Source organism: Ctenocephalides felis, unplaced genomic scaffold (genome assembly GCF_003426905.1).
Source record: "Ctenocephalides felis isolate EL2017-DRISC unplaced genomic scaffold, ASM342690v1 CF-g0.4_SCAFFOLD_03571, whole genome shotgun sequence".
NCBI lineage: Eukaryota > Metazoa > Arthropoda > Insecta > Siphonaptera > Pulicidae > Ctenocephalides > Ctenocephalides felis.
The window spans coordinates 32430348-32451060 of NW_020539725.1; the positions used below are offsets into that span (position 1 = coordinate 32430348).

Genomic DNA, 20713 nt, shown 5'->3' on the forward strand with positions numbered 1-20713 from the left:
ACTTGTTTAAAAGTAATAAATTAGAAATAGCTTTTTAACGGTCAAGTGTCAGGAAGTAAGACATATAAATCTCAGGGAAGAATTTATGCAATTGTGAATGATGATAGTATTGATTGCACCCTACGTTGTTTTCGATGTGTAACAGATTTGATAAAGCACAAAGTATTGATATATATCAGTCTCTTGGTGCATAAAGTCAGTCATAATATTTTTATGATACCATAAAAAATATTATATGTATATATGGCATATAGTATGAAACTACGTTTTCATGATGCGCGAGTTCGCCCGATTTCAATAATTTTATTACTTTCGACGCTTAGAATACAACTAGTTTGATAATTGTAACCGACTTACAGGTTTTGTAAGAGTTTATTAATAATGTTAGCAGCTTCAGAATATTTACTTATCTTTTAGAACATTACAAGATGGATACTATTAGCTCAATCAATTAGCTCTAAAGCTCTGCTACCGTTATTTTATTTAAAAGCCGAATTACGCTAAAGGATCATAAAATTACGGCTCAGAGTTTCACACTGGCAATCGAAACGCAATACCAACATAATTTGTTTATTATAAATTTATTTTTTCAGAGAATATAATTAATCCAATTTTCACACTAATTCTACTAATTCCACCAAGGAGTTATCATATTAAGGTTTATATTTGAAAATTTCTAATTAATTATAGGCATTAAGTTTTAATTGATAAAAACTTGATAGAAATTAGATAATACGTATTGTGATAATTCGAAGCAGTGAGAACAAATTTTCAAAATTTTGATGCCGAGACTGCATCATGTTGATGAAGTCCAATAAAAAGACAAAATTTATACAAACCGGGGAATAACGACATATGAGAGATAGGAAAAAGTTATCAAATTTATGTGTTTATGACCCGTTTGGACCGTTGAATAACTGTTTTCTCTTAACCCATATTGAATTAAAACAAGAAGTTATTCAACAGCCGAATTTTAACATGCATATACCTGGAAACACACACGCAAGCACTTACGCATATATATATATATATATATATATATAATATATATATATATATATATATATATATATATATATATATATAATGTATATTAGCTTTGTGTATGAGCTTGATTTTTTTATATACACAATTTAATGTGACAAAAATTGTTCGTGGGAATACTTAGCAAGCATATCTCCTTTTATGACAAAATTTAATAGCCAAAGCTTCCTCCCATCGAAGGATATAGTCACATAAAGTCATAAAAGCGATGACTTCATTAATATTAATCTAATCAGGATTTTCTATGTATGTATACATATATATATATATATATATATATATATATATAAATTTAGAAATATGAACACTCTTTTTTTGCACTAATTTATTAAATATTAATTTCACAAACGTTTTAATATATATATACATATATTTGTGTGTGTCTGCATGCGTGCCCATATGCATGATTTGCTGGTGTCGAGGATGCCAAAATATTCAGCTCAATTAACTCATAACAAATTCATTGTCTCCCATGGCTGAAACAATTGATTCAAATTACTAGTTTAAAATATTTGATCTTCCATAAATAAATGATAATATTGAAAGATTTAACATATATTCTTCATTTATGATAGAAGATTATATGATTATTTTATCAGTTGGTTCTGTAATATTCAACAACTAAAAACACTTTTTGAAACTCTTAATATTTCAGTGCTATTTATATTCTATTCCATATTAATATGAAATATTGTTATATTTTCAGTGTTCAAAAGAAAACTATATTTTCAGTGTTCTTTGAGCTGTTTTGAAGTAGTTTTTACTTTCCAGCTTTTTTTTATTAGAAGGAAGCCCAATAGTTGACCTTTCTCTTTAAAGTTTTTACTTCACATACTCCTTGTACAGTGTGATCTGATACATAGCAACAATGCCCAGAAAGGCTATTTTCACTCGGAAAAATATTTGAGTCGATATTTTCAAGTGAAAACGGATATCACTAATGCTTGATATCACGTAGTGCGGAAATTGAACTCGAAACCTCATGGTCGAGGCTCTTACCTCTGCACTACGAACGACCATTTTCAAAATATAATTTAATAGTAGTTTTAATATCAATTTCATTATCATATCAATTTTTTGCTGTTATTTACATAAATCTTATTAAAGCGAAATTAAAAAAAACATTATCTAATCCATCAAAATATATTTTGTTTTGATTAGATAACATCGTCGTTTGATAATAGAATTTCATTAGATTCTGTGTAAATATTTGATATAATTTATGAGATAATAAAGTCGTATCACATTGCGTTAGACGATATAAAGATAGACTCAAGAAATCGATAACTTTATAAACCAGCATTATTATATTATCTTGAGTAGATACAGAATAAATAATAAATATTCTTATATTATATATAATGTTAGTAATATAGCATATACATTTAAATATTTGTCATAAAGCGCATTTGTATGTAAAGATTCAAGAGCAATTTAAAATCTCTCATTTGCATGTTTTTATTATTAGAATGATGCAATAATTTTTTTATCATTTTAGAGTACCTTTTCAAGTAATGTGAACACATTTAATTTAAATATTCATTTAATGGCTTTAATATAGAATGTATAATTAATCAACATTTATTAAACGCAAATAATTTTTTTTATAGACTTTGTTAAAGAAATTGTTGAATTTATAGATTAATAGATAATCCACAAATCAAGTTCACTTTAAACTGAGTTGTTGAGCAGATTTAAAAGATAAATCGTCCGTAATGTTGATCTGATTTTCCTCCCCGGAGAGATAACAGTTGACTTTTTGAGAGGCGTGAACATTATTTTATGATGAAAAGATTCTAAATCAAAAGAAATATTTACCAAATCGATTTACACCAACGAAAAATAAACGTCATAAATTAGTTTTAGAAATTCTAGAATTAGATTAGAATGCAAAAACCAGAAGACTTATTTTTTTTAAGAAATAACAAATATTAAACTTTCGTGAACTTTACGAGCATGATTAAAAAATAATTTTATTTGATGAAAAATGAATTTTGAAAAATATATAATTGTTTTTAATATAATGTTTATTAAATGAAATTTCAAGCGTTTGAGAAACTCCATTCCGAACAGCTGACTACTTTATAGTTTATTATACTGTAATAATAGAGTATCAAATGCGGGGGGCAAATGAACTGAAGACAGAAATATCTAAATTATGAAAAAAATACTTATTGTATAAACCTTATAAAATAATTTCGAAAAGCGTTCATTTGCATTTTTTTTAAATTTATTTCTTTATCAGCCATCAAAACTTACGAGTCCTATGAGCTGTTATGCTAACTTCTTAAACGAAGTGACTTTTTTTATAGATGGCAACTTTGAATTTATAGATGAAATTTATTATTACAATTTCTGAATAGTAATGGAATATTTTAAGCTAACCCTTTCCACTCGCGAATTGCGAGATTTATATATATATTGCCGCCGGAGTGGCGACAACCGAGTGGAAAGGGTTAAAATTAAGTCACTCCTGCTTGAAACCATGCTGTGCGAAGCTTTATTATTATACACGTAAGGCTTAAAAGTGTGAGAGGAGTTTGACATAAATCGCGAAAAATCACGTGACGGAGGGAGTTCTAGTAAAATATCAAGAGTATTAATTTTTTACTTGACTTCGAAAAAAGACCTACAAATTTTTCAAAAATTTTACAATTTGTTCTACGCACTAAAAATACACTGATGTTGGGCAGTGGCGGAGGGTTAAATATAAATATCACGACGTATCAGGAAGGGGGAGAGGGGATTTAAAAATGCTTAAAAATTGATCACTTGATTATTGGAGACCCCTTCAGGGTCTATATTGATAGCAAATGATAACCTTACAATTAGGGGGCGTCCATTAATCACGTGAGGTTTTTAGGGGGAGGGGGGTTTGACAAAAAATCACGAAATATCACGTGGGAAAGGAAGGGGTATGGTGAAATATTACGTGTATTTATTTTTTAACTGATTGTTTTTTTTAAATTCAAACATTTTCAGATTTTTTTTAAAAAAAATAGTTTTTTCAAACAACTAAAAATACACGTAATGTTTGGTGGGGGAGGGGGGGTAATTTTGAATATGACCACGTATTACCAAGGGGGAGGGGATGTCCAAAAATCCTTAAAAACTTGCTCACTTAATTAATGGACGCCCTCTTAGAAATATTTTAATTTTTTAAATCGTTGGAAGAAAATTATGAATTGAAAAAAGCATTACGACAATGTAATTGTATTGTCAAAAATATATTAAACTAGCCGTAAGTGGAATTCTGTCTTAAGTCAATTAAGGCAAATTGCTGGAACTTCCCGTAGCAAAAATTATTATTTTTTTAAAAACAATTAACATTTTTGAGAAACTATAAATTTGACAAAAAATTACTTTTTAAAAAAAAATTTTATTACCCATGGAAATGTAAAAAAAAATGATACCTATTGCTAAAATCTCTATAAAATATCTGATAATTTGTTGAGCATATGTCTAATGTTCTTTTTTGACTGCCAAATGGCTCATTTTTTTACTTTTTCCTCCATATCTCCAAAGTCGTTGCACCTTCTTTCCAAAAATTTGAACAGTTGTTCATTTAGTCAATACAAATAGAATGTTTTTTGAATTATTCAAATCGGACGCTCCGTTCTCTTAAAAACTGAGTTACCGTTTTCGGCACTTTTTGACCCGTATCTTCGGAACGGCTAGACCTGCCTTCGCCAAAAACTAATCAGCACGTCTCCTTACAATTGTTGATTCGTGTTCCCGAAATCGTCGACGAAAATTTGTATCCGCACATACATACACACACGCACATACATACACACACACACATACATCCATTTTTTTCTAAAGTATGCCAAAATGTTCAGAAACCTCTGAAACGTAAAGATATATAAAAATTCTCATTTTCGATATTTTGCGATTACTATAACTTGCCCTACGGGAAGTTAAAAATATCGTAATAATTAGTTAGTTCGACATAGTTCGACACCTCTGTCTTAATTCTTGTTTATACCATAAAACTTTAAGAAGCGCAGAAAGCCGTTATTGCCTCGTCGCACCAATCGGCTTCGTGCGCTCACGGTCACGTGCCTTCGAATAAAATTCAAACTGGCACTAAAGAAAAATGATTGTATAAATGGAATGGAGACCGTAAGGGTCACGCGCCTGTTTGTGGTTCTTATCACGGAGAGATAAGAACACGAGAGCAAAATAATTATTTACATACATGAGTTATTTTTGATGTGCCAGTGACAAGTGCATTTCGCGAAAGTGAAATCGAATGAGGTTATGTGTTAGTAGTGTCAAAGTGTAACCACATTGCGGCGGATAGTGGATTGCGAGGAGAAGTAAGAACGTCCGCATACACGGTATACATTTGTGCATGGTTCGAAATGCAATTTTTAATTCAATTTATTAATTTGTTAATTTGATTTATTTTTTAAACAAGTGGTGTACTAATTGCTGGTACTTCCTGTGCCGAAAATTTAATTTTTTAAAAAAGTTAGAATATTTTTAAAAAAAATTTGAAAAACTATTTTTGGAAATATTTAAATTTTTGAAAAAAATTTGCTTTTGTTTTATATTTGGAAATATTTTGGAAATTTTTAACTTTTTTGAGACGAAATATCGACGCGCCGCGACGCTGTCTAAGAGATAAATATTGGTACGAAACCCATAGAAATGTAATCAAAATTTGTTATTATTAAAATCTCTGGTAATTTTGACTCTGTTGGATCTCCGAAACCATTAGACCTGTCGCGTCGCTGTCTAACAGATAAACATTGGTACGAAACCCATAAAAATGTAAACAAAATTTGTTCTTAATATAAAAATATCTGATAATTTAATGTTTATATGTCTAATGATCATTTTTGAACGCCAAATAGTATTTCTTTTACTTTTATTTTCATAAGATCTCCAAAACCGCTAGGCCTGCATTTCCAAAAATTATCAGTTCTTAATTTCCATCAACTCAAATAAAATAATTTTTGAATCACTCAAATCGGACGCTGTGTTATCTCAAAAACTCGAGATTGGCATTTTTGGCGGCGAAATTCTAAACTTTAAAGAATTTTAAAAATTCAACCGCTTAACGTATGCCTATAGTACTTTAGTTTGTTATTTCAAACTAAAAAACAGCATTTAATTACGAAGAAACGGCGCGGCCGATCTATACCAAAAACTAATTAACGCGATTCCCAACCAATAACTTTCGAACAGCTTTTGAATTTTTAAAATCGATTCAAGAACCGTGAACGATTTTTTTTGCTAATTACAAAGTAAACTGATCTAGTACTAATCAAGATACTTTGAATGGCTTGTAAATTTTAGAGAACAATTCAGCAGCGGCTGGACAATTACATACTTTTACCAAATTTGGTCTTCTTTGGTGGAGAAAACATATAAGTAATTATCATTTTTTTTTGCGAAAACATAAACTTTCTCTTCGAAAAGTTAACAACAATTATAGTTTTATATTAAAAAGAAATAATTAAAAAACGCGATTGAAGTAAAACTTATTTGCTACTGTACAAAGTAGCAATTTTAAGTTAAGTAAAAATAAATACATCATAAACAATTTTGAATAATGTTTATTAGTAATATGGTAGCACTCGTGATGCACACATTTATTAGTGTCCAACATTATACACATTTATATAATTATAAATTATATATTTATAATAGCATTAAAAACATGTATAATATTTAAAAACAATAATGTAATTAAAGTCATACTTCAAATATGACATGATCGGTTTGTCATAATTAGCATTTAGAAATGAACCTTCAAGAAACAGAGTAAAATATTCTTCTGATTCAGGCATTTTTCATTAAATCAAGATTAGTACTACGATGTAACTTTGAAATGTTTATTTATCTATGCCGATTTCCTTGTTGGTATCGGTACGCATACAACGCTGATGACATTACACAAACAACGACAGATCTGTATTCACATACACGATCACTAATCACAGTCGACCCATATAGAAATGATATCATCGCGAATGACGAATCATTGACACTCGATTCTTATCTTATCGACTCTTATTCGCCGTAACGCACTTCCGTTGCATTTGTACGAATTTACACCCTAGTCGCGCCTATAGAAGTTTTACTTTGAAAGTCTTATTTCAAACTACATGAATGACTACAATAAAATTATGAATACATTTTGCAAGTTGTGGAAAAGTAATACATATTTGATTTCAAACGTTGATCACAATAAGTTAGATTATATTTATTATCCATAGGAATTAAAAAAGTAATTATAAACTCTTTTTAATTATTATTGAAAAGAAATAAGAAAGTTATAATAAACTAATTATATTTGAAAGGAAATAAAAAAATAATGATAAATTTACTTGAATTATAGTTTTAAAATTTTAACAGTTTATTCACGTTGCCGCTTAAATTTTTAACGATTCTAAAATCTATTTTGGGTATATAGCACAAACCGACAAAGTTGGTAACAAAAATTAATATATTATTAACTAATCAAAACATTTTTTCTTGTTATTCATACAATTTATATTTTATTACTTTTTTTAACCCTTTCCACGCTGATTCCGAGATTTATATGAATTTTGCCGCGGCATCCGAGTGGAAAGGGTTAATTCTGATGCATTATATTATTGATTTCAACTTTTGATCACAATTAAATGATTTTAATCCTTTTTCATATAAACAGTAGTTATAAATTTTAGTTGGTGTTCTTACAATTTCAACACAAGTGATTTTTATTGATAAGAATCGATTGTACTAAAAACTCTAATTAATTCACAAATTTGCAACAAGTCGTTTTTGATTTATGCAAGATCTGTTTCGTTTGCTACAAAATTAGCAGAATCGGCTAAGGTGTAAATCATTTGCTATTTAGTCAACTTCAACAACTCCAGTAGTTGACCAAGCTTAGACAGAACATGGTCATCTGACTTTGTGGAATCCAACAATTACGGAATAAACTAACAATAAAATATTTTATGTTTATGATACTAGATTAAAAAGTTGTGATTTTATGTAAATAAGTGTGTATTTAAAGTGTTAAGATTTTTTTTATTATTTCCTAATTAGTGTGTGAAGTGTTGTGATGAGAGGTGTTTTACTATGTCTTCTGAAAATGTGAGCGAGCTACCGAGCGATGAAATTGAAGGACCCATCAGAAGCATTTTCATGTGTGAATTTCATCCGACAGCCGGGCCCAAAATAACATGCCAGATTCCAGAGAATTACGTAACAAAAGAAGTCTTCGACTCTGTGAGTGTTTATATGATACCAAAGGCCCAATTGCAGAAATGCTCATTGACTGTGTAAGTAATGCTATTTTGAAATTATTATCTTAATTTATTACGCAAATTAGTTTGCTATATGCGCAGTTCTGGCGTCAGTTGGTAAACAATATTCGAGAGTGAATGGAATCATGTTGTTTTGAGATAGTTTTGTAATTAGTTTATATAACGTATATTGATTAATATTAATACGCTGATAAGAATTTTAATTAATTATTTAACGCTATTTGGATTATTTCGTAATTCTTATATGGGCATTCTATTAAAGGACAGGCATATAATAACAAATATATTATTCAGCAGTGTAATATTCATGATTATTACACTGCTGAATAATATATGTTATTACATGCTTGTTCTTTAATAGATTGTCCATATAAGATATTATTAATTTTTGGACTAGAAGCTATCTATTTTTTTTATTATCATTATTTCGAACAACAGAATCCTATAAGCTGTTGTGCCGATTATACATTAAAAATCGGTAGAAATTATTCATGATATTGATTAAATCAATAATTATAATACAATTCACAATTATTTCACAATACAATCGAAGTGGTCTTAAAATAGTAGCACCAGACGTATGCCATTAAAATAGCAATATTTGTTTTTATATTTAAATACAATTCAATCTTTATTAGGAACAAGTCGTGAATTACTGGTACATTCTAGTAATGAGTCATGAATTTCACTAAATGCTTATCAGTTTTTTCTTAATAAGAATACTTAATATAAATATACTCCTCAATTTATTATAAAAGGTATAATTTATATAATTATATATAAATTAAAAAATAAAAAGTAATAACAACATTATTAAATATCGATTATCTTTGATTTTTGGAAAAAAAATGTAACTTGCTTAATTGATTTCCGGAATTTGTTCAAATATGCCTAGATTTTTGATTTCAGAAATTACTTATATTAGGTTGTCAAATATCTCCCTTCCGCTTTTTTGCTCTTGGTTTATAATAAAAAAAGGCGGAAGGGAGATATTTGACAAACTTATATATAGTAAAACGTTCCTAAAAATACCTACCTTCTTTTGCGTACATTTGTATAATAAATATTATCATTTTGCTTATAAATTAAATGGGAAATCAAAGTATTTTACAAGACGTACATTTTAATTATACTATTATAATTAATTTTTAATTATATTATTAATTAATTATATTTGTATTATTATAACTATAATGATTGGTACTAATTTCTGAAGGCGATTAGGCGTATTTTGATATTTCAATTAAAGAGGGTGACAATTTTTGGTATATTTTATAAAATTTCATCAATTTTTAGGCTAAAAATAATACATTTGACAAAACTACACAAATTTAATATAATTATGCACAAAAACAAATAAAAAAAATTCCTAAAATAAAAATAATTCGTCTTTGATGTGTTATATAGTATCTGGAATATAAAAATATTATTTCAAAGTACATTTCTTGTTTGGATAGGGATTAAAATATTTGGTGTGATTATAATACTTATCTATTTAACAATGTAATGCAAAGTGAATGTCCGCTTATCATTTAACTTTTGTTTTCTTCGTGAACACAATGCTTTTATAGTTTATACATACACAATTATAAATATATATATATATATATATATATATATATATATATATATAATTTACATCTTTACATATTATATATATATATATATATATATATATATGATTTACAACTTTTATAATAAATATTGAGGAGTATATACACTTTCTTATTTACATATCTAATTATAAATTCATGTTCTTTTTTGATTTTTAAATGATCATTTAGCTTTTGAAACCATATGTGTGAAAGCGAATTAAAAATTCAAGAAACATTCTCAAAAACGTGTTAATTGTTTTGATATAAACCATGTTTATTGAGTATTTGATGAGAAACTAAAAAATTGTTTTCGTCGTTCATTATTTTCGTTTATTTTTGTGTTATTTAGTTTTGGAATTCTGATTCAAGCAATACTTCTTATAAATGTGTATATATACGTATATGTGTCTAAAAACAATTGTTTACCATTTATCCATATGGAATCTGCATTATACGGGTTAATTGTTTTAACCGACATCATTAAAAGTCAATAATTTTAGAAAATTTATCCAGAACTTGCTACATTCCTTTCACTGAATGAATTTCAATCTTTCTAATTCATTTGAAGTTTTTGTTTTCTACTTGTATACGTTAAAAATTTATTGTAACGTATTTCAATATCAAAATTTCAAGTTATTGTTCTATATGGAAGTTCTAGGTTCGATACTTAGGCCAGCTTGATGCCAAGCAGACATAAGTTTAGAATATATATAGATCGCAATTTGTTTCACAGTGAAAATGGTCTTTCCTCGACATTGCTAAACTCAATAAAATAAGTCATCACTATTAAAATTTCTAATAATACATTTATAAAATAGAATTAGAGCAACCATTGGTCTGCCATCTGTAAAGCCATGTCATTAAGAAGTAATCACAATAGCTCATAGGACTCGTTAAGTTTTGATTGCTGCTAATATAATAACAAAAAGATATATTGCTGTAATAATTTTATTCTTAGGGGAAAACAACGAAATAAAATAACCTTTATGTATTAAAGTAATATTAAATTTGAATATATTTTTATCCATTTTTCGGCTGAATAGATATATAATCTATATACGACATTAAGACTCATTAGGTCAATCTTTTTTTTGGAAATAGTTCTTAATGCTTTTCATGCATAATTATATAATAATTGTAAGTAACAATTAACACGATTAATAACTATCTTCATTTATTGCTTTAATTGATTTTTGCTCAATTATATGAAGTGGATCTTAGATTAACGCGGTGTTAATGATACAGTATATAATTACCTAGCGTTTTAATTAGTGTAAGCTAATGAAAGCTCATTATCTATGAGTGCAGTAAAACGCGTTTGAAGAAAGACGACCTACACGATGGAATTTTACAGTTTACTAAAATCTTTTTTTTTTCATTTTAAAACTATTTATTAAAACAAAATATTTACTAAAATCTAATATTTTTTAAATTTTAGTACAAGTTATTTAATCTAAGATAATACTTGTATTATGAATGGAAATCTGATCCTAAGAGTGCATCGGCATTTACCTGGTGTAGAGTTGTACATGATGGTTGCATGATTTTTTTTTGTTTTTACTAATTGTAATAAATATTTGTTATTAAAATTCGTTAATTGTTTGAAAAGCAAAGCTATTATTATCTAATATTGATTTACGCCAAAAGTGTGTATCTTTTACCTTTAAAAGTAATGCCTCCATTATTAAAATCAAATAAAATGGGAAATCTTTCCGTTGAATTGTACATTACATAAAAAATGTAATAAATCATTTATGTACTTAATGACCGGTCAAAAACGTTAGTATTGGGTAGTATGATAGATGTATCAACTAATTGTAGTCATACATGAGAAATGGTAAACCAGTTTTACTCATTTTTTTAAATTTTTACTTTCAGAACGTTGGACGGATATAAAATACTGGGCTATCCTATGCGCATAGAAAACAAGAAATACATGAGGAATGCATTTTTATTTAATATATGCCTGGTTTTTATAGAAGATGCACACACCGTTCGTTATGAACCTCTTCTTAAGAAATTATCGGAGTATTTGGTTAGTATACTTAGCATGGAAACACATAAACTAAATAAATATAACAAAACAATTAGACAAACGTAAAGTATTATTACTTATATTTAAGACTGTAATAAAAAAATTGCATGCAGTAACCGTGTGGCCTACTTGCATTTTCTTTTTATACAAAAATATCTGATCTGATTTTAACCCTTTGAGGAATAAGGCTGCATATAAGGGTTTATATGCATTTCTTGTGAATGAAAGTATATTATTTTCCGGAGTTTTCAATTGTGGGTAGTGTTTTTAAATCAATTTATTACTTTGCCCATATTTTCCCATATGATCATAAAACGAGTAACTATTTAAATGATGTTATACTAATAGAAAATTCATGCAATAAAGTATCTCGCCCTTTAACGTGGTAATTTTTAGCCCTATGCTATTCACGATTGGCTCTTTCTTTCTACTACAGTTTCTAATCTTTTGAAAAAGTTAAAATAATTATCAATACGAATTTAGAATAATGTAATAACAAAAAATAATTAGATTTTATTCATGTTTTACATAATATTATTAATTTGTAGTCTGATGATATCAGTTGAGTATTTATAAAATTAAATTGTTGAAAAAATTAAGGGGGGCGCTACATTTTTGTTGTTAGAGCAGGGGAGCGCGGGGCAGAAAACGTTGTAAACCACTGGTTTATGGTCTACTTCCTTGACCGATCGCAAAATAATTAAAAATTATTTGTGTAATCACTACATTTAGTGAATAATTTCGTTTCCTCATCTCGTTTATTTACTTTCATCCAATTTCTAAATTAATATTTTTTTAATTAAAAAAATTAAAAACACAATTTTTGTACTCATTATTCATTTCTATTCATTTCTATTATGAATAAGATTAAGGCTTGCTTAACTGCTTAATTGCGGTTATTTATTGCACCTGATTATTATCTTTATTATATAAAATTCATATATTTTTTAATGAAATCATTGTCATAATTATATTTTATTTATGAATTATATTTTCAGTTAGCCCGTGAAGTCGATTTTGGTTTCTTATCTCAGCCCTCATCCCGAGAAGGCGATGATAAATCGGTCCAATTTAAATCACCGTGTGTTAGGTTCAAATCAGATCTAACTATTCAAAGTGTACACGTTCAAACGAACTATGAGAGGCTTGTATCTATTATGGATCAAGTGAAAAGAGATATTAATGCTGAAAACATGTGCATTATAACAGGTAGGAGGAAAAATTCGAAACAAATATATCATAATTATTATCAATTATATCACAATGCACTATCTTATTTCTACTTGACCACAACATAAGTTCAGCGGGACAATTTGTTTAACTTTATTCAATTATAATTTATAGATGGTCCTATATCTCTCCATTTGACTGTGGTTGATGAAATGCGGGATCCTGCACCAGTATTGGATCATCATGTACCAGTTCTGACAGGTTTAGAAGAAGCTTTCAACCAAGAACAATGGGATCTCACAACTCACCAAATTTTACCTCATATAGATGGTTATACACATGTATTAAAGATTGCTTGCAAAGCAGAAGTTCATCCGGATCTAGTCAAAGATTGTATACAAAACTTGGTGAGCTTAACTCAATGTAATATATTAGATATTACATCCTACTGTTCTAGTAATAAATATGTTTGATTGCTTAATAGGTATGCTACAAAGTAGTGATGATTATACCTCTATTCCAATATTGCAGTGTATACACACCAACTCGAAAATTACAAAAATTAGCTTCTGATAGAGAACTCCAAATCAAATGCATAGAGTTTTGTTCAAAATCTGGTAAGATCAAATTTTGCATTTAGAAGTTGTGTATAAAATATATTATTATAAAACAAACAAAAAATTAATACTAAAAAAGTTATCGATATATTAATTATTAATAGGAGATATTACATATTTAATATTGAACTTTTAGATCATTTTAAAGAAAAATAAAAAACGACACAATCTATTAATTATTGATTGGAAAAAGCATTAAAATATAATTTTAGATTAAAATAATCTCATTTTATTTAGCTCGGCAGCCAGCGACTGTTTCAGATCTATATAGAACTTATGCAGCTATGGGTCATGGAGTTTCCTTAAGAGATCTTTTCTCTCGAATGAGTCCTAATGCCATGAGAATATGTGAAAGAAGTCTAGTCAGATTCGGGGTAGTGCAAGGTTTAATACGAAAAATCGACAAGGTACACTTTTTGAGAGATTTTAAATTTTCTACAATTTTCTGGTTTATTTGAAACATTTAGGGTAGCTAAATATTGTCTTTAGGTCTTTAATATTATAAATAAATAATTTTATTTAAAGATGTTAAAAATACCCTTGAATTTCAATTCCATAAGATCGCTTATATCAGAGAAAGTCAATCGGCTGCATGCATCTATAATCATGGTTATATAAATGACCAAATTTAAATATGCATATGAAAATTTATAGAAATTCAAAGTGAACTAAAAGAATATATATATTTTTGATACAAAGATTTTAACTAATAAGTATCTGATATTATTTAATAGCTTTATGCTTATCCTAATATTCAATTTTTACTCTGAACTTATTATGAAAAATTGCCACTTATATTTGTTTTCCTAACATTTTATACCTAGAAATAACTGATTCATTATTATCAATATTTCAGTATCCCATTACGATTCAGTCTAAAGGTAAGCCAACTTATACGGGTCATTACACAATGGAAGAAATTTGCTGTCGTTCTTGCATAAATAATAGTCAACTTGAAGCAGAATTGGAAGCTGATCAAGAAACTTTAGTTATTTGTAGGTAACCAATAAATTATGATGAATCCATTTGATTTGAATTTTTATAATCTCACGTTTGTTTTATAAATTTAATTTTGCCAGATAAGTATGTGCATGATATAAATTCTTATTATTAATGCAATTAAAAATTGTCAGAGTTTATATAAATGACTGGAAAATTCTGTTTTAAAATCTATTTAGATTACAATCTATAGTTTGTTTTTAATTTTCAATATTTTTTTTTTATAAAATTGTAATTAATAATTATAATATTTGTGCATAGTCATGGAATAAGAAGTGTAAAGTAGGTATCCTGTTACTCAGGGATGCTGAATAAGTGTTCAATTTTATAATACTTTTTTATTATTAATTTTAATATAAATATTATATGGTTGTGAGCTTTAATTATATTTTATATTCAAAGTCGGTGTGTATTATGCATATAGTAGGTAAATACTTTAAAATTATAGCTTTTCTGTGAAGTAAAAGTAAATACACACATCACATCTGATTTTAGATGTTACATAAAAGGTGTTATGATTAGATTGTTTTTCTTAGCATCGAATGAAAATTTATATTTTATAAAGTATTGATATATATTTTATAACATGTATAACAAAGATGCGAATGTTACAGTGTGCAATATTAATATATGTGAAATTCGAAGTACCAAACTGAGCTAAAAATTCATTTAATAATTTGTAGATACAAAGCATCAAATGTTTATTGGAGCCGTTTTCACAATTTGAATTAAATCTCAAATATGCGAATAATCATCTTGTAGAATCAATATGTTTATGAAATTATATATTTTTGTTACTTGATTAAATAACATCTTATTTACTACACATTCACCACCAATGAATTATGGTAATGAATTTTGCACATGCTAAAATTGAGATAAATAATCAAGTTATTTCTTTTACTAGTCTAGTCTATATACATCAGAGATATATACATAGATATATATTAAATATTACATAAATTTATATAAATATAATAATTTAATCTGAATATATTAATTGTTTAGTCTTAAACTTACAATTAGTTATCTTACTTGTCATATGCCATTATTATTGTTGTTAAGTAAATATAACTGTATCTATTGTAGAACCTAATAAGTGAGAGATCTCTTTATTAATTTTGGCTATATGGTAATATTGACTGCACAGCAGCCATAGTAAGCGTCGAATATTCCATAAAGGCAACTACTACAAATCAATAAGCAGAAATAGATGTATACGTTTACTTTGATATTTGTTTCTTTTTTAATTTAGTTCAGATCACAATTCATTCAACATATTGTCTAAATCATCTACTGTGGAAACTTCTTGGGAAACAATTGATTCCGAAGCCTTGTTCACAGAATTTTGTTTTGAATTTCTTCCAATACATGGTGGATGATCATAATGCCCTAGTTCTGCTTGATATAAAATGTTATTGATATGATATTTCACTGTGCTTTTTGCATATGAGGTTTTTAGATTGCGTATACCACATGCTATACTTTCTCCAAAAATATCATATTCGTCTCTAGACATTTTGTTATAAAGTTTTCTTAAGAGGTTGCATGAATTTAAATCATCAGATTTTGTTAATTTATCTAAATAATTTTTATTATTAACTGGCTCACAAACTTGCACTTCTTTGCTTAACATTTCTTCAATTTTCTTTCCATTCATATCATTACTTGTAGTAGCAACTTGCAATTCTTTTTGAGAATTTTCTGCTATATTGTAACAATTATTCCTTTTTTCTGCACTTGGATAAAATATGCTTTCATTATTGTTTAATCGCTCGTTTAATGTTTCTGACGACACATATTTGTAATTCTTGGAATTAATATTTAAATTTGATTTTTTTGTTAACTCTAATTTGCTAGGAGTGACTGTGTTTCGTTTATTGTTGAATTCATCATCTTTGTATGATTCATCAGTTGATTCATTTGACTGAAAACATATAAATATAAATACAATTGAAAAATGATATTTTTTTACAGGGTGATCTGTAATCACCCCATATATAAAAAATAAGATAATATTACCTCCAATGATCTATTTTGTAGATTGATTCTGGGCCTATTTCTAGTCTCTAAAAATGCAAATAGTTTAAAAGCAAACCATTGTGACTCATTTCCATTAATTCGTCTCATTCTTTCTTCCATTTGATATCTGCTTATCAAGCTCCAAATTTTAGTTTCTACTTCATGCTTGGTCATATTCAATGCATTAGCAATGTCTTGCCATGCTTGCGGTTTTATTTGCTTATTTACATAATTCCAATCAGAAGGATCCCACAATTCTCTTTTATCCTTGAACAAATTTATTAATACACAGATTTGATCATTGGTCCATTCAAGATCTGCAGCATTTCTAAATCACATAAAAATCTCATTAACAAATTTAATATTCTATTCAGATATTACATAATGAATTACGTAATGATATTACATAATAAGTAATGCAAATACATAATACTTTATTAAAAATTAAAATTTATATATCATATGATTTATCAAAAACTTCGACTTTTAAATAATGTTTGCATTGGTTTGTAATACTAAAGTTTAACTAAAATATTTCTAATTTGTAATTAAAAGAACAATGAAGGAGTGGCAACTGTTAATCTCGATTTACCATTAAAATATTTGCTTGATATAATAGAATTTCAAAATAGTTACCTATTTTGCGCTTCATGTTCCTTCATATGTTCCACGTGATCTAAAAGCCTTATAAATTGTTTATGGCATATATGGCAGTTGTACTCATAATAAGCAGCATGTTTTGCTGCATGCTGCTTAAGACTGACTTCTTGTGTATAAGTTTTATCACAAATCTGACACTTGAACAATGGTACATTGGATGAATGTATTTTAACATGTCTCTGCAAATGTGTTAATCGAACAAAACTTCTATGACAATATTCACATTCGTAAGGCCTCTCAGCCGTTTCTACAATATCACTGTTATTTTTAATACTATCTGGGGTGTGAGTAAGTTGATGTTTCTTTAAATTTATTTCTGTAGCAAAGTATTTTTTGCAAACTTCGCATTGCCAAAGCTGAATAGTATTATGAAATTGAGACTGATGTCTTTTTAGAGAACTAGAATGTATAAAGCTCTTATTGCAAGTGTTACACTTATATTCTGATTTTTCACTTGAGGTAGCTGTATTTTCATACAATAAACTTTCATCAGCATCTTCTGTGTTTTCATCAGTATCGACTTCTTCTTTAATGTTCACTTCTGTATTATCAACTAAGTTTACACAATAGTATAAATTTGAATTAATTTGTGCTTCTTTCTCCATAATTTCAATACTTCAATTTGGAGTGCGTTGTTATTGCAATTAACCTTACTAACCTTTATAAAACCATTTCGACAGGATAACTATAATATTTCAAATATGATTTTGAACTATTATAAGTTATAATAAATATAACTTAATAAATAAAAATAAAATAAATAAATAATATATTCTTATTATGAATTTATTACGAAAAAGTCTTTGAAGTCACTTGTTGACTGCACTATATATTTGTATAGGTTGTTGACATTTGAAGACACGTCAAAAATATGTTATAGTTGCTCCATCTTTGTATAACGTAAGTAATGCATTATTTATATAATAAACTATACATTTGAAGACTTATACATTTAAAAATTTTATAAAAAATAAGCAATTAATTAATTTCTCTTATTTTTTTTGCGTTATTGTCAATCAAAATAATATACATTTTTTAAGACAATATTATCATAGATAAACAAGTATAATATGATGTTGGTGTTAATGCATTTAAGAGATTATCTCCTATGAGATATCTCTCTTTTTTTTATTTTTGACATTTATTTAACCCTCCGTCGGGCGCAGTCCCTACGCACCTCGCACGCGGTTTTTAGATATTAGGAGAGCTCATTATGATTTTTAATATATTGTTTATTGTATCAGTTGGTATTTTATTAATCAATAAAATGTCTATTTTTTTAATAATATTATAATGTATACACTTTTGAATTTTAAATATAATAAAAATGTTTAGATATACAATAATATTTTGAATAAATATAAAATTCAATAATATTTTATTATAAAATATAGAAAATATAACCCTGTGTATATATGCACAAATTATTTACACTCACTTTCTTTATTGAAATACCAGTCTCTAACTTTTTTTCATTTGTCACTTTATAAAAAATAAGTAATAATATAATGATAGTTTATTGTGTATAGTTAAATATTATCATTTATTGAAGCATTTGAACAAGCACTGCATAGAAAATCGCATGTTGTAAATACAGTGCTTTTCGACATTTAGCACAACAAAATCTCGAAAACCGTCTAATATTAGCTTCTAATGTACATGGTTCACATCGCCGTTTTTTTGTGGCTCTTCTTGTTATTGTGAGCCATTTTCCTGTGAATTTGGTCTGAATCTTTTGAGTCCTGCCTGCAAAGTGAACGGAATCCCACTCGTGATTTCACTTCTTCTTGTTAGCTGTCCAAGAACAAGTTCATGCGATAATGTCTCAAAAAATATCTTCTTCGGAGATCTTTCTTACCATTCCCATGACCCCAACATTCTATAGGCGTTGCAGCATTTTTTGCGTTTTCTATGACACCTGGTAAATGTCTTAAGTTCTGGGATTTTGTTCGAATCCTATTAGAGGGAGGTTTGCTACACCACTTTGTAGATTATGTCTACTCATAAAATATTCAGCATTATTGTTCAAATTTATTTGTTCCTCACTTTCATCCTGTTCGTCCTCTGTTCTGTCTCAGAATCGACTTCGCGACTCTCTAGATGGTCTTCGTCACTTCCACTTTCATCGCCTAAATCGTCAAGAAGATTATTTTCATCAGCATCATCATTCAGCATTCTTAGAATCTCTTCTGCATAAGCTGGTTTTTCTAAATTATACATTTTTTTTACCACCATTCACCATATTTACTAGCCTATAAAATGTATGGACTCAAGTTCGTAACACATTCGGGCGCAGCGAATCTCGTAGATACTTTCAAAAAATTACAATTAATGAAAAGTATTGAGATATATATTCAAAATACGTAAAAAATACAGAAAAAGAATACTTACATTCACAAAAAATTGCAATATTCGTACGTATCAAAATGTTGCATGTTCGGGCGCAGTGTATCTCTAGGATTAAAATACCGATTGCCACTATATGTGAAGGTCAAACACAAAATGATAAAGACGCATAAATAAAACATATAAAATTAGGAGGCTATTGAAGAGTGGAGGTTTCTATAACATTCAACCAAGGCGCAGCATGAAATTTATTGGCTCTGTATCTGTCAGATCGGCTGCGCCCGACGAAGGGTTAAGATCGTACGGCCATTTTTTTTTCAATCTTCGTGTGGGATATTCCTCGCTCAATTCTTTTAATTATTTGTTAAGGTGACCTGGTAGTTTTTCGTGGTATTTTTGCTCCTTTCTTTTATCATCTCATTAATATTTTTATTTTTAGGTCTTTATGTAGGATGTCATTTGTAACATATCAGGGTGCGTTCACAAGGCATCTTAAAATTTTTGATTGCGCTACTTGTATTTTTTTATATTTGAATTGCTTGCGCACGCCCATAGCTCAATGCCGTATGTCCAGATTAAGATATAATTATTGTTTATATATATTTTGTATCAAATTCTCTTAAATTGATACAAGTGTGCAAAATTCAAAGAATTTGTGTTTACATGAATACCTTATTCATGTTTCAATATTCTTTTCCGAATTTTTTAAATTTATTTTTATTTTTTATAAACTTAATATTATTATTTTTAAAACTTATTACTTATATTGCAGATACGAATTCATACCAATGCGCCAAAAAAGAAATTAAACATATACTAAAATCAGTTTCTTTACTGACTTTTTTTTATTTTGATTTTTTAAAGTGTCGCAACCTACTACTTTATATTTTTGCTTTCATACTAAAAACGTTATATGTTTTTTAAACTTTAATTTAATAATTATCTTACATTGTA

The 20713-nt window shown here is 27.8% G+C and overlaps 2 protein-coding genes across 2 annotated transcripts; one reads left to right on the plus strand and one right to left on the minus strand.

The window, feature by feature from the left end:
- Window positions 1-5170: 5170 nt before the first annotated feature.
- On the plus strand, window positions 5171-14924 carry LOC113385035 (GATOR complex protein NPRL2-like). The gene is made up of 8 exons (XM_026622837.1): window positions 5171-5387; window positions 8095-8330; window positions 11789-11945; window positions 12944-13154; window positions 13290-13522; window positions 13600-13732; window positions 13970-14139; window positions 14589-14924. Exons 2-8 carry the CDS (start codon window positions 8128-8130, stop codon window positions 14733-14735), a joined length of 1254 nt encoding a protein of 417 aa, XP_026478622.1. The 5' UTR covers window positions 5171-5387; window positions 8095-8127; the 3' UTR covers window positions 14736-14924.
- A 942-nt stretch (window positions 14925-15866) lies between these two features.
- LOC113385213 (zinc finger protein 197-like) lies at window positions 15867-18069 on the minus strand. The gene is made up of 3 exons (XM_026623037.1): window positions 17390-18069; window positions 16754-17081; window positions 15867-16658 (listed from the first exon to the last, which is right to left on the minus strand). The coding sequence occupies exons 1-3, from the start codon at window positions 18016-18018 to the stop codon at window positions 15993-15995; spliced, it is 1623 nt and encodes a 540-aa protein (XP_026478822.1). The 5' UTR covers window positions 18019-18069; the 3' UTR covers window positions 15867-15992.
- Window positions 18070-20713: the final 2644 nt, after the last annotated feature.

Excerpts from the sequence above, each read along its gene's own strand:
- LOC113385035 (XM_026622837.1), top strand. The coding sequence starts at position 8,128 with ATGTCTTCTGAAAATGTGAGCGAGCTACCGAGCGATGAAATTGAAGGA. Across the intron at positions 13,523-13,599 it reads AAGATTGTATACAAAACTTG|GTATGCTACAAAGTAGTGAT; the intron begins GTGAGCTTAACT and ends ATTGCTTAATAG. Across the intron at positions 14,140-14,588 it reads TAATACGAAAAATCGACAAG|TATCCCATTACGATTCAGTC; the intron begins GTACACTTTTTG and ends TCAATATTTCAG.
- LOC113385213 (XM_026623037.1), bottom strand. The coding sequence starts at position 18,018 with ATGGAGAAAGAAGCACAAATTAATTCAAATTTATACTATTGTGTAAAC. Across the intron at positions 17,082-17,389 it reads GAACATGAAGCGCAAAATAG|AAATGCTGCAGATCTTGAAT; the intron begins GTAACTATTTTG and ends TATGTGATTTAG. Across the intron at positions 16,659-16,753 it reads TACAAAATAGATCATTGGAG|TCAAATGAATCAACTGATGA; the intron begins GTAATATTATCT and ends ATATGTTTTCAG.